Source organism: Oncorhynchus tshawytscha, linkage group LG14 (assembly GCF_018296145.1).
Source record: "Oncorhynchus tshawytscha isolate Ot180627B linkage group LG14, Otsh_v2.0, whole genome shotgun sequence".
In the NCBI taxonomy this organism is placed as follows: Eukaryota; Metazoa; Chordata; class Actinopteri; order Salmoniformes; family Salmonidae; genus Oncorhynchus; species Oncorhynchus tshawytscha.
In genome coordinates, this window is record NC_056442.1 from 50285863 (window position 1) to 50300862 (window position 15000).

The window sequence follows — 15000 nt, forward strand, 5'->3', positions numbered from 1 at the left end:
AATACCGAACGGTTCCGTATTTCACTGAAAGAATAAATGTTTTATTTTCGAAATGATCTTTTCCGGATTCAACCATATTAATGACCTAAGGCTCGTATTTCTGTGTGTTATTATGTTATAGTTAAGTCTATGATTTGATAGAGCAGTCTGACTGAGCGGTGGTAGGCACCAGCAGGCTCGTAAGCATTCATTCAAACAGCTCTTTTGTGCATTTTCCAGCAGCTCTTCCCTGTGCTTCAAGCATTGAGCTGTTTATGACTTCAAGCCTATCAACTCCCGAGATTAGGCTGGTGTAACCGATGTGAAATGGCTAGCTAGTTAGCGAGGTGCGCGCTAATAGCGTTTCAATCGGTGATGTCACTTGCTCTGAGACTTGGAGCGGTTGTTCCCTTTGCTCTGCATGGGTAATGCTGCTTCGAGGGTGGCTGTTGTCGACGTGTTCCTGGTTCGAGCCCAGGTAGGGGCGAGGAGAGGGATGGAAGCTATACTGTTACACTGGCAATACTAAAGTGGCTATAAGAACATCCAATAGTCAAAGGTATATGAAATACAAATGGTATAGAGAGAAATAGTCCTATAATAACTACAACCTAAAACATCTTACCCGGGTATATTGAAGACTCATGTTAAAAGGAACCACCAGCTTTCATATGTTCTCATGTTCTCAGCAAGGAACTTAAACGTTAGCTTTTTTACATGGCACATATTGCACTTTTACTTTCTTCTCCAACACTTTGTTTTTGCATTATTTAAACTAAATTGAACATGTTTCATTATTTATTTGAGGCTAAATTGATTTTATTGATGCATTATATTAAGTTAAAATAAGTGTTCATTCAGTATTGTTGTAATTGTCATTATTACAAATAAAAATAAAATGAAAAGGGATGATTTAATCGGTGTCGGCTTTTTTGGGCCCCCAATAAATCGGTATCGGCCTTGAAAAATCATAATCGGTCGACCTCTAATCTGCACTGTTCTTCAAGTAAATGGGTTTTCAGCATCACTCAGTTATCGTGGAATTGCCCAATATCAAACCTAAGAATATACAGTCCGCCACATCCTCCATTTTATACACACACTAACTGCACTCTGTGCGTGTTGTCAGAAGCGGGAGGCATTTTGTCAGCTGCTGCAGCTGATGAAGAACAAACATTCCAACCAGGACGAACCAGACATGATCTCCATCTTTATAGGGACCTGGAACATGGGTGAGCGCTCACACACTCACACACTCTCTCACACACACACACACACTCTCTCACACACACACTCTCACAGTCTCACACTCTCTCACACTCTCTCACACTATCTCACACTCACACACTCTCTCACACTCTCTCTCACAGTCACACTCTCTCTCAAAGTCACACTCTCTCTCACAGTCACACTCTCTCTCACAGTCACACTCTCTCTCACAGTCACACACACTCTCTCACAGTCACACACACTCTCTCACAGTCACACACTCTCTCACAGTCACACTCTCTCTCACAGTCACACTCTCTCTCACAGTCACACTCTCTCTCACAGTCACTCTCTCTCACAGTCACACTCTCTCACAGTCACACTCTCTCTCACACATCTCTCACACACTCACACATCTCTCACATACTCACACACTCGCACTCTCTCTCACACTCGCACTCAAACCGTCAAATCCTCCTTATGAGGAGAATATTCCATTAGTTCTAGAAGTCTTAACCTTAAACCATCACTTGAATTGGTGTGTGTGTGTGTGTGTGTGTGTGTGTGTGTGTGTGTGTGTGTGTGTGTGTGTGTGTGTGTGTGTGTGTAGGTTCTGTGCCCTCCCCCAAGGCGGTGGGTTCCTGGCTGTTGTGTCGTGGGCTGGGGAAGACGCTGGATGAGATGACCGTAACCATTCCTCATGACCTCTACGTGTTCGGAACACAGGAGAACTCTGTGTGTGACCGTGAGTGGGTCGACTCACTCCGCACCGCACTCAAAGAACACACAGAGCTGGATTACAAACCGGTGAGAGAGAGGCGGAATGGGGCTCTGGTCAATAGTAGTCCACTACCTGGGGAATGAGGTGTTAGGGATTGTCCCTTTGGGGAATAAGGTGTTGTTGGGGAATAAGGTGTTGTTGGGGAATAAGGCGTTGTTAGGGATGGTCCCGTTGGGGAATAAGGAGTTGTTAGGGAGGGTCCCGTTGGGGAATAAGGTGTTGTTGGGGAATAAGGTGTTGTTGGGGAATAAGGTGTTGTTGGGGAATAAGGTGTTGTTGGGGAATAAGGTGTTGTTGGGGAATAAGGTGTTGTTGGGGAATAAGGTGTTGTTGGGGAATAAAGTGTTGTTGGGGAATAAGGTGTTGTTTGGGAATAAGGCGTTGTTAGGGATGGTCCCGTTGGGGAATAAGGTGTTGTTAGGGATGGTCCCGTTGGGGATAAGGTGGCGGTAGGGATGGTCCCGTTAGGGGATAAGGAGCTTGGTCTGAGAAGCAGCATGGTAGAATGGTTGGGTTTACTCCTGAGGTTAACTTCCATGTTACTCTGTTCTGCTCTCCTGGGTTCTAGATCGCGGTCCAGACTCTGTGGAACATTAAGATAGCGGTGCTGGTGAAACCAGAACATGAAAACCGCATCAGTCATGTGGGCGTGTCCAGTGTTAAAACGGGCATTGCTAATACGCTGGGTAAGATCTCACTCTCGCACTCTCTCACACTAACAAACAATTCACTATATTCATGCTGTGTGTTTGTCGTTTCTTGTTGCTAGGTAACAAAGGGGCAGTGGGCGTGTCTTTCATGTTTAATGGAACTTCCTTCGGCTTTGTGAACTGTCACCTGACATCAGGCAACGAAAAGATCGGCAGGTACGCAGACACTCCTCTTCTGCATTCAAATGTAAAACTATACAGTATGACTCATTATTTGAAGTTTGACAGGACTCCATATTAGCAGCAAACTCACTGAGGTCATAAGTAGTGTACTAAACAGGGGATAGGGTGCTCTTCACCACTCTTCCTTCCCTGACCCCTGCAGGAGGAACCAGAACTACCTGGATATCCTGCGGCTGCTCTCTCTAGGAGATAAACAGCTGAGCTCCTTTGACATCTCTCTACGCTTCACACACCTCTTCTGGCTGGGAGACCTCAACTACAGGCTGGACATGGACATACAGGTACCATAACACACATACACAAGGAGACACATGCACAAACACATGCATGGATGCAGGCACACACACCCTCTCTCTCACTCTCTCTCTCGCTTTCTCTGTCTTTCTCTGTCTCTCTCTTTTTCTCTCTCTCTCTGTCTCTCTGTCTCTGTCTCTCTCTTTTTCTCTCTCGCTTTCTCTCTGTCTCTCTTTCTCTCTCTCTCTCTCTGTCTCTCTGTCTCTCTGTCTCTCTCTCTCTCTCTCTCTCTGTCTCTCTCAGGAGATCCTGAACTACATCAACAGGAAAGAGTTTGATCCTCTGCTGAAGGTGGACCAGCTCAACCTGGAGAGAGAGAAGAACAAGGTGTTCCTACGCTTTGGTCAGTTACACACACACACACACACTCCTTCCCCTCATTGTCTATGCGCTCTGCTGTACTCTGTGAAAGACTGTTGTAATGTGTGTTTGTGTATCCTTTGGTACAGCGGAGGAGGAGATATCCTACCCACCCACCTACCGTTATGAACGCGGGTCTAGAGATACATACGTGTGGCAGAAACAGAAGGCCACAGGGGTACACACACACACACACACACACACACACACACACACCACACTCACTCACACACTCACACAGAGCTTTATTCTCGTACATTTTCTAGACTTTTTGGGGAGTAAACCCCTAACTCCGTAAAGTGGTAATCAGCAGCAGAAACAATAACAAAGCATGTTCCCCTGTTTCAGTAAGAGGCTGAGGCTGGAGAAACATGTTCCCCTGTTTCAGTAAGAGGCTGAGGCTGGAGAAACATGTTCCCCTGTTTCAGTAAGAGGCTGAGGCTGGAGAAACATGTTCCCTGTTTCAGTAAGAGGCTGAGGCTGGAGAAACATGTTCCCCTGTTTCAGTAAGAGGCTGAGGCTGGAGAAACATGTTCCCCTGTTTCAGTAAGAGGCTGAGGCTGGAGAAACATGTTCCCTGTTTCAGTAAGAGGCTGAGGCTGGAGAAACATGTTCCCCTGTTTCAGTAAGAGGCTGAGGCTGGAGAAACATGTTCCCCTGTTTCAGTAAGAGGCTGAGGCTGGAGAAACATGTTCCCCTGTTTCAGTAAGAGGCTGAGGCTGGAGAAACATGTTCCCTGTTTCAGTAAGAGGCTGAGGCTGGAGAAACATGTTCCCTGTTTCAGTAAGAGGCTGAGGCTGGAGAAACATGTTCCCTGTTTCAGTAAGAGGCTGAGGCTGGAGAAACATGTTCCCCTGTTTCAGTAAGAGGCTGAGGCTGGAGAAACATGTTCCCCTGTTTCAGTAAGAGGCTGAGGCTGGAGAAACATGTTCCCCTGTTTCAGTAAGAGGCTGAGGCTGGAGAAACATGTCCCCTGTTTCAGTAAGAGGCTGAGGCTGGAGAAACATGTTCCCTGTTTCAGTAAGAGGCTGAGGCTGGAGAAACATGTTCCCCTGTTTCAGTAGAGGCTGAGGCTGGAGAAACATGTTCCCCTGTTTCAGTAAGAGGCTGAGGCTGGAGAAACATGTTCCCCTGTTTCAGTAAGAGGCTGAGGCTGGAGAAACATGTTCCCCTGTTTCAGTAAGAGGCTGAGGCTGGAGAAACATGTTCCCCTGTTTCAGTAAGAGGCTGAGGCTGGAGAAACATGTTCCCCTGTTTCAGTAAGAGGCTGAGGCTGGAGAAACATGTTCCCTGTTTCAGTAAGAGGCTGAGGCTGGAGAAACATGTTCCCTGTTTCAGTAAGAGGCTGAGGCTGGAGAAACATGTTCCCCTGTTTCAGTAAGAGGCTGAGGCTGGAGAAACATGTTCCCTGTTTCAGTAAGAGGCTGAGGCTGGAGAAACATGTTCCCTGTTTCAGTAAGAGGCTGAGGCTGGAGAAACATGTTCCCCTGTTTCAGTAAGAGGCTGAGGCTGGAGAAACATGTTCCCCTGTTTCAGTAAGAGGCTGAGGCTGGAGAAACATGTTCCCCTGTTTCAGTAAGAGGCTGAGGCTGGAGAAACATGTTCCCCTGTTTCAGTAAGAGGCTGAGGCTGGAGAAACATGTTCCCCTGTTTCAGTAAGAGGCTGAGGCTGGAGAAACATGTTCCCCTGTTTCAGTAAGAGGCTGAGGCTGGAGAAACATGTTCCCCTGTTTCAGTAAGAGGCTGAGGCTGGAGAAACATGTTCCCCTGTTTCAGTAAGAGGCTGAGGCTGGAGAAACATGTTCCCCTGTTTCAGTAAGAGGCTGAGGCTGGAGAAACATGTTCCCCTGTTTCAGTAAGAGGCTGAGGCTGGAGAAACATGTTCCCCTGTTTCAGTAAGAGGCTGAGGCTGGAGAAACATGTTCCCCTGTTTCAGTAAGAGGCTGAGGCTGGAGAAACATGTTCCCCTGTTTCAGTAAGAGGCTGAGGCTGGAGAAACATGTTCCCCTGTTTCAGTAAGAGGCTGAGGCTGGAGAAACATGTTCCCCTGTTTCAGTAAGAGGCTGAGGCTGGAGAAACATGTTCCCCTGTTTCAGTAAGAGGCTGAGGCTGGAGAAACATGTTCCCCTGTTTCAGTAAGAGGCTGAGGCTGGAGAAACATGTTCCCCTGTTTCAGTAAGAGGCTGAGGCTGGAGAAACATGTTCCCCTGTTTCAGTAAGAGGCTGAGGCTGGAGAAACATGTTCCCCTGTTTCAGTAAGAGGCTGAGGCTGGAGAAACATGTTCCCCTGTTTCAGTAAGAGGCTGAGGCTGGAGAAACATGTTCCCCTGTTTCAGTAAGAGGCTGAGGCTGGAGAAACATGTTCCCCTGTTTCAGTAAGAGGCTGAGGCTGGAGAAACATGTTCCCCTGTTTCAGTAAGAGGCTGAGGCTGGAGAAACATGTTCCCATGTTCTGTTTCAGTAAGAGGCTGAGGCTGGAGAAACATGTTCCCCTGTTTCAGTAAGAGGCTGAGGCTGGAGAAACATGTTCCCCTGTTTCAGTAAGAGGCTGAGGCTGGAGAAACATGTTCCCCTGTTTCAGTAAGAGGCTGAGGCTGGAGAAACATGTTCCCCTGTTTCAGTAAGAGGCTGAGGCTGGAGAAACATGTTCCCTGTTTCAGTAAGAGGCTGAGGCTGGAGAAACATGTTCCCCTGTTTCAGTAAGAGGCTGAGGCTGGAGAACATGTTCCCCTGTTTCAGTAAGAGGCTGAGGCTGGAGAAACATGTTCCCCTGTTTCAGTAAGAGGCTGAGGCTGGAGAAACATGTTCCCCTGTTTCAGTAAGAGGCTGAGGCTGGAGAAACATGTTCCCCTGTTTCAGTAAGAGGCTGAGGCTGGAGAAACATGTTCCCCTGTTTCAGTAAGAGGCTGAGGCTGGAGAAACATGTTCCCCTGTTTCAGTAAGAGGCTGAGGCTGGAGAAACATGTTCCCCTGTTTCAGTAAGAGGCTGAGGCTGGAGAAACATGTTCCCCTGTTTCAGTAAGAGGCTGAGGCTGGAGAAACATGTTCCCCTGTTTCAGTAAGAGGCTGAGGCTGGAGAAACATGTTCCCCTGTTTCAGTAAGAGGCTGAGGCTGGAGAAACATGTTCCCCTGTTTCAGTAAGAGGCTGAGGCTGGAGAAACATGTTCCCCTGTTTCAGTAAGAGGCTGAGGCTGGAGAAACATGTTCCCCTGTTTCAGTAAGAGGCTGAGGCTGGAGAAACATGTTCCCCTGTTTCAGTAAGAGGCTGAGGCTGGAGAAACATGTTCCCTGTTTCAGTAAGAGGCTGAGGCTGGAGAAACATGTTCCCTGTTTCAGTAAGAGGCTGAGGCTGGAGAAACATGTTACCCTGTTTCAGTAAGAGGCTGAGGCTGGAGAAACATGTTCCCTGTTTCAGTAAGAGGCTGAGGCTGGAGAAACTCTCAAAACCATAGACAGAGCTGTGGATGCAAGGACTGACAATCCAAGATATCAACATGATAGTTTTAACCATATTTTGAGGCGATGTAGTGTATGTTTACATTTACTTGAACAAACATAGTAAAACAAGCTTATATTTTGGGTTCTGATGGAGTGTGACAGTTAAACTGAGACATTTCTTACTTATATTCTTCAACAATCAATGAGAACACATCATATGTTTTGAAGTACGAAAATGGATGTGACAACCGCTGATTGCCCCTTTTCGGCCCAACCGCTGATTGCCCCTTTTCGGCCCAACCGCTGATTGCCCCTTTTCGGCCCAACCGCTGATTGCCCCTTTTCAGCCTAAAATAGCATTTTAACAAATTCAGGACAAAGTACTGCCTTTACACACACAAATACACACACGCGCGTGCGAGCGAGCGCATACACACAGGCTCAGATGGAGAGATCTCTGTTCACGCTCATCTCTCTTCTTTCTCTCTCTTTCAGATGAGGACTAACGTCCCGTCTTGGTGTGACAGGATCCTATGGAAGTCTTACCCTGAGACTCACATTGTTTGTAACTCCTATGGTGAGTCCCTGCATCTTCAACAACTCTGTACAACAAGGAGTTGCAGTCTGTTTTGGAATGGGTGGCCAGTAATAAACTGGTCCTGAACATCTCTAAAACTAAGAGCATTGTATTTGGTACAGAGTTGAGGAGAGACTGACTGCATCACTTGTTAATTTTATGACAAACATTAATGTGTTAAAAATCCCAAATTGTTTGCATAGTCAACTTACACACAGCTCTGACACACACACTTACCTCACCAGACATGCCACCAGGGGTCTTTACACAGTTCCCAAATTAGGGCTGGACTGAAAACCCACAAGACGGTAGATATCCAGGAAGAGTGTTGGGCAGCCCTGACCTAGATAGTTTGTGTGTATTGATATGTAGGCTACGTGTGCCTTTAATGTTTTTGATGTAGTTCTGTCCTTGAGCTGTTCATGTCTATTAATGTTCTGTATTATGTTCCATGTTCTGTGTTGGACCCCAGGAAGGGTAGCTGCTGCTTTTGGAACAGCTAATGGGGATCCTTATGAAATACCAAATACCTTTTTTTGTTGTTTTTTTTGTATTTTTTAAATGAAATCATGTTTCCCTCTCAGGCTGTACAGATGACGTGGTGACCAGTGACCACTCCCCAGTGTTTGGTACATTTGAGGTGGGGGTCACCTCACAGTTCGTCTCCAAGAAAGGTATGGCCACTCACTGTGATGACTAGACAAGGGGGTTGATTATCTCACTATAACCCAAGGGTTTTAAATGTTGTTTCTCTCCCTGTCTCTCTCTCTCTCTCTCTCTCTCTCTCTCCAGGTCTGCCTAAGTCCTCTGAACAGGCCTATATAGAGTTTGAGAATATTGAGGCCATAGTGAAGACGGCCAGCAGAACCAAGTTCTTTATCGAGTTCTACTCTACCTGCCTGGAGGGTGAGACACACGCACACACGCGCGCGCACACACGCACACACACACACACAAAGTTCTACTCTAGAGACTTAATGACATTTTATTTCCACACTCCCTCTCTCTCCACACTCCCTCTCTCCCTCTCTCCACACTCCCTCTCTCTCCACACTCCCTCTCTCTCCACACTTCCTCTCTCCTTCTCTCTCCACACTCCCTCTCTCTCCACACTCCCTCTCTCTCCACACTCCCTCTCTCCACACTCCCTCTCTCCCACACTCCCTCTCTCTCCACACTCCCTCTCTCTCCACACTCCTTCTCTCTCCACACTCCTTCTCTCTCCACACTCCCTCTCTCCACACTCCCCTCTCTCCACACTCCTCTCTCTCCCTCTCTCTCCACACTCCCTCTCTCTCCACACTCCCTCTCCCACTCCCTCTCTCTCCACACTCCCTCTCTCTCCACACTCCCTCTCTCTCCACACTCCCTCTCTCTCCACACTCCTCCACACTCCCTCTCTCCCACACTCCCTCTCTCTCCACACTCCCTCTCTCTCCACACTCCCTCTCTCTCCACACTCCCTCTCTCTCCACACTCCCTCTCTCTCCACACTCCTTCTCTCTCCACACTCCTCTCTCTCCACACTCCTCTCTCTCCACACTCCTCTCCACACTCCTCTCTCCACACTCTCCTCTCCACACTCCTTCTCTCCACACTCTCCACACTCCTCTCTCTCCTCCACACTCCTCTCTCTCCACACTCCCTCTCTCTCCACACTCCCTCTCTCCTTCTCTCTCCACACTCCCTCTCTCTCCACACTCTCTCTCCGTAGAGTTTAAGAAGAGTTATGAGAATGACAGTCAAAGCAGTGACAATGTCAACTTCCTGCGTGTGGGCTGGTCCAATAAGCAGCTGACCACGCTGAAGCCCCTCCTCTCTGAGATAGAATATCTCCAGGACCAACACCTGCTGCTCACCGTCAAATCACTGGATGGATACGAGTCTTATGGTACCACTGTCTGTTTGTCTGTGTGTGTTCTGTCTCCAAGTGTCTGTCTGTGTGTGTGTGTTCTGTCTCCAAGTGTGTGTGTGTGTGTGTGTTCTGTCTCCAAGTGTGTGTGTGTGTGTGTGTGTGTGTGTGTGTGTGTGTGTGTGTGTCCAAGTGTGTGTGTGTGTGTGTGTGTGTGTGTGTGTGTGTGTGTGTGTTCTGTCTCCAAGTGTGTGTGTTCCAGGGTTTTCCTTAGGAAACATTTTACCGGCAGAATTTTAATTTACTGGACATTTTGAGAAATTTACCGGACCCATATGCATTGGGTACACAACCTGATTAGTGCTCAGAAACACAGAAATCACATTTACATTATGGTCATTCATATTAACACAACCTGATTAGTGCTCAGAAACACACACATCACATTTACATTATGGTCATTCATATTAACACAACCTGATTAGTGCTCAGAAACACACACATCACATTTACATTATGGTCATTCATATTAACACAACCTGATTAGTGCTCAGAAACACACACATCACATTTACATTATGGTCATTCATATTAACACAACCTGATTAGTGCTCAGAAACACACACATCACATTTACATTATGGTCATTCATATTAACACAACCTGATTAGTGCTCAGAAACACACACATCACATTTACATTATGGTCATTCATATTAACACAACCTGATTAGTGCTCAGAAACACACACATCACATTTACATTATGGTCATTCATATTAACACAACCTGATTAGTGCTCAGAAACACACACATCACATTTACATTATGGTCATTCATATTAACACAACCTGATTAGTGCTCAGAAACACAGAAATCACATTTACATTATGGTCATTCATATTAACACAACCTGATTAGTGCTCAGAAACACACACATCACATTTACATTATGGTCATTCATATTAACACAACCTGATTAGTGCTCAGAAACACACAAATCACATTTACATTATGGTCATTCATATTAACACAACCTGATTAGTGCTCAGAAACACACACATCACATTTACATTATGGTCATTCATATTAACACAACATGCAACAATGTGCGCCCTTCTTAGCGAATTCAGATGAGCATTTTGAAGATGTTAGAAGATCTGTCCACGTCTACTAATTTACATTCCATAGTATAACAGCTTACCTGTTATTTTGTCTTTCTGTGTGAGAATGAAATAGCCTATTCCAAACAGACTCTGAGACAGTTGTTGGACGCTAGATCCCAAATTCATACAACTACTAGGCCTCGGTCACATCCCCCAGAAAATGTAAAAAGCATCGAGTCTGATGCAACAGATCAGCACGTTTTAGCTTGATCAATTATTTCTTCACACTTGAAGCGCAGCAATGCTCACGTGGCAGTAGGCTACAGATGTCAGATCTTAACTTGATCACGCTTTTGTTGCAGAGAATTTTCCTGGTGCATCATGAAATTCTAATGAGCCTCGTGATTGGTAAAAAAATGAGCAGTTGTCTTTCTCTCCTTGCGGGGGCAGTCAAGTCTTTGGGATCAGGGCTCGCTATCTGAAAAGAACGTTGTCTCGCTCAAATGCTATAGGCTTAGGTCGTATTACTGCAACATTGAAATGTACGGAGATGTATCTGAAATGCAGCCAAACACATCAACGACCGTTGTTTTATATAGCTTAATAACAAGACAGTACTAGTTCCTCCAGACGGTGATAGTTCCTCCAGATGGTTCTAGTTCCTCCAGACAGTAACTACAACAGTACTAGTTCCTCCAGACGGTACTAGGTTCCTCCAGACGGTACTAGTTCCTCCAGATGGTACTAGTTCCTCCAGACGATACTAGTTCCTCCAGACGGTTCTAGTTCCTCCAGATGGTACTAGTTCCTCCAGACAGTAACTACAACAGTACTAGTTCCTCCAGACGGTACTAGTCCCCCCAGAGTTCCTCCAGACGGTACTAGTTCCTCCAGGCGGTACTAGTTCCTCCAGGCGGTACTAGTTCCTCCAGGCGGTACTAGTTCCTCCAGGCGGTACTAGTTCCTCCAGGCGGTACTAGTTCCTCCAGGCGGTACTAGTTCCTCCAGACGGTGATAGTTCCTCCAGACAGTAACTACAACAGTACTAGTTCCTCCAGACGGTACTAGTCCCCCCAGAGTTCCTCCAGACGGTACTAGTTCTTCCAGAAGGTACTAGTTCCTCCAGGCGGTACTAGTTCCTCCAGACGGTACTAGTTCCTCCAGACGGTACTAGTTCCTCCAGGCGGTACTAGTTCCTCCAGGCGGTACTAGTTCCTCCAGGCGGTACTAGTTCCTCCAGGCGGTACTAGTTCCTCCAGGCGGTACTAGTTCCTCCAGGCGGTACTAGTTCCTCCAGACAGTAACTACAACAGTACTAGTTCCTCCAGACGGTACTAGTCCCCCCAGAGAGTTCCTCCAGGCGGTACTAGTTCCTCCAGATGGTACTAGTTCCTCCAGATGGTACTAGTTCCTCCAGATGGTACTAGTTCCTCCAGAAGGTTTTAATGAATTCTTAAGTCGTGTTTTTTTTCATGATATTATATAGAACTTATGGCCAGAACATTATGTTCATCCTGTGTCACTTTACTTGGACTGAGAACATACAGTTTGACATGATTATGACCATCATAATCATATTAGCCAGATATAGGCCCTTATGTCAGGCCCTTATGTCAGGCCCTTATGTCAGGCCCTTATGTCAGGCCCTTATGTCAGGCCCTTTTGTCAGGCCCTTTTGCCAGGCCCTTATGTCAGGCCCTTTTGTCAGGCCCTTATATCAGGCCCTTATATCAGGCCCTTTTGTCAGGCCCTTATGTCAGTCATCAGTCACAAAGAGGGTGTCTTGTCCTGCTCCTGAATTCATCCCAGTCATCAGTAACAGAGCATTGGGGTAGGTGCATGTCTGACGTCAATGTGTCCGCAATTACAATGATGATAATTGAATATGGTCATTTTCAGAAAACGTTATATAACGTAAACATACTGTTGACGAGTAGGCTATGGTGTAATGGAATGTTTTACCTTGTGTGGTCGGTTTAGAGGGCTTTGACACTCTTATGTAGGTGTTATAACCAGCCATATAGTAACTACCCTGGTAGGTTTAGAGGGCTTTGACACTCTTATGTAGGTGTTATAACCAGCCATATAGTAACTACCCTGGTAGGTTTAGTGGGCTTTGACACTCTTATGTAGGTGTTATAACCAGCCATATAGTAACTACCCTGGTAGGTTTAGTGGGCTTTGACACTCTTATGTAGGTGTTATAACCATCCATATAGTAACTACCCTGGTAGGTTTAGTGGGCTTTGACACTCTTATGTAGGTATATATAGTAACTACCCTGGTAGGTTTAGTGGGCTTTGACACTCTTATGTAGGTATATATAGTAACTACCCTGGTAGGTTTAGTGGGCTTTGACACTCTTATGTAGGTAACCAGCCATATAGTAACTACCCTGGTAGGTTTAGTGGGCTTTGACACTCTTATGTAGGTGTTATAACCTTCTATAAAGTAACTACCCTGGTAGGTTTAGAGGGCTTTGACACTCTTATGTAGGTATATATAGTAACTACCCTGGTAGGTTTAACACAGCCATATATAGTAACTACCCTGGTAGGTTTAGTGGGCTTTGACACTCTTATGTAGGTATATATAGTAACTACCCTGGTAGGTTTAGTGGGCTTTGACACTCTTATGTAGGTATATATAGTAACTACCCTGGTAGGTTTAGTGGGCTTTGACACTCTTACGTAGGTGTTATGAAGAGGCAACAACTAACGTGGGTTGTGAATATTACTAGGCTTGTGCCTTTGGACAACGAAAGTTGATTATGAAAACCAATAGAACATAAGAGAAATAGTCTACTGGTTTCAATGGTATATGGAAGTCTTTAAAACAATAGTCTACTGGTTTCAATGACATATGGAAGTCTTTAAAACAATAGTCTACTGGTTTCAATGACATATGGACGTCTTTAAAACAATAGTCTACTGGTTTCAATGGTATATGGACGTCTTTAAAACAATAGTCTACTGGTTTCAATGACATATGGACGTCTTTAAAACAATAGTCTACTGGTTTCAATGGTATATGGACGTCTTTAAAACAATAGTCTACTGGTTTCAATGGTATATGGACGTCTTTAAAACAATAGTCTACTGGTTTCAATGACATATGGAAGTCTTTAAAACAATAGTCTACTGGTTTCAATGACATATGGACGTCTTTAAAACAATAGTCTACTGGTTTCAATGGTATATGGACGTCTTTAAAACAATAGTCTACTGGTTTCAATGACATATGGAAGTCTTTAAAACAATAGTCTACTGGTTTCAATGGTATATGGAAGTCTTTAAAACAATAGTCTACTGGTTTCAATGGTATATGGAAGTCTTTAAAACAATAGTCTACTGGTTTCAATGGTATATGGACGTCTTTAAAACAATAGTCTACTGGTTTCAATGACATATGGACGTCTTTAAAACAATAGTCTACTGGTTTCAATGACATATGGACGTCTTTAAAACAATAGTCTACTGGTTTCAATGACATATGGACGTCTTTAAAACAATAGTCTACTGGTTTCAATGACATATGGAAGTCTTTAAAACAATTACCTCCACGTTTATAGACACATTTATAATTTTTTTGCTACTTTGAAGCAAGGTAAGACCTGCTTCACAATATGAAGTAAAACGTTAAGGTTTCACACAATTTAAGTAAACGTTTTCAAAATGCGTAATACTGCCTCCAGCTTGACGGTGAAAGGTGGTGTGTGGTGTTGTGCTGAAGCCCTCCTACCGTTGCCTAAAAGCACTTTCAGGGCAAATAAGAAGCGCACTTGGAATTACTAGTTACATTTTATTTGTAGCTTTTTATGGTCATGACCATCGAAGCTGTTTTTTTAACACGGAATTGAAGCGTTTTAGATGTGTTGTGAAATGATTGGGCTCCTGAAAGCATGTTTCACTCCAGCAGCTGTAGAATCATAACGACTAATGAAAATACACATGCACAATTTAATTTCACAAAATTATGCAAATTAACCTATTAGACCAATGAGCACCTGTCAGATTTATTTCCATCAATGATAAGGCTAAAAAATAATTATTTTGAATTGGGATTTTTTTTTCTTTCTGCCTGACAATTGGCTGATGCGACTTTATTTATCAGCTTTAAATAAAATAAAATAAAAATCAGCCAAAAGCCAGATAATGAAACTCTGGTGTGTTATACTGATGGTGTGTGTCTTCTCCTCAGGAGAGTGTGTGGTGGCTCTGAAGTCCATGATAGGCAGCACGGCACAGCAGTTCCATACCTACCTGTCCCACAGAGGGGAGGAGACGGGCAACATCAGAGGTTCTATGAGGGTCCGCGTGCCAGCAGAGAGGATGGGCACCAGGGAGAGGCTCTATGGTAACACTGTCTGTCTCTGTCTGCAAGTCTGGCAGTCTGTCTGCCTGCCTGTCTTCCTGTCTGCCTGCCTGTCTGCCTGCCTGTCTGCCTGCCTGCCTGCCTGTCTGTCTGCCTGCCTGCCTGCTGTCTGCCTGTCTGCCTGTCTGCCTGCCTGTC

At 45.3% G+C, this 15000-nt stretch overlaps 1 protein-coding gene across 1 annotated transcript in view; it reads left to right on the top strand.

Annotated features, from left to right (window-relative positions):
• The window catches only part of LOC121839285 (phosphatidylinositol 3,4,5-trisphosphate 5-phosphatase 2A-like), a 61967-nt gene that overhangs the window by 38736 nt on the left and 8231 nt on the right, over window positions 1-15000 (top strand). Inside the window, exons 11-22 of the mRNA XM_042297636.1 lie at window positions 1109-1211; window positions 1799-1995; window positions 2538-2655; window positions 2739-2835; window positions 3005-3143; window positions 3400-3499; window positions 3606-3694; window positions 7451-7532; window positions 8117-8206; window positions 8325-8438; window positions 9247-9423; window positions 14689-14844. Of these exons, the coding sequence (XP_042153570.1) occupies window positions 1109-1211; window positions 1799-1995; window positions 2538-2655; window positions 2739-2835; window positions 3005-3143; window positions 3400-3499; window positions 3606-3694; window positions 7451-7532; window positions 8117-8206; window positions 8325-8438; window positions 9247-9423; window positions 14689-14844 (1462 nt within the window). The remainder of the gene's footprint in view (window positions 1-1108; window positions 1212-1798; window positions 1996-2537; window positions 2656-2738; window positions 2836-3004; window positions 3144-3399; window positions 3500-3605; window positions 3695-7450; window positions 7533-8116; window positions 8207-8324; window positions 8439-9246; window positions 9424-14688; window positions 14845-15000) is intronic.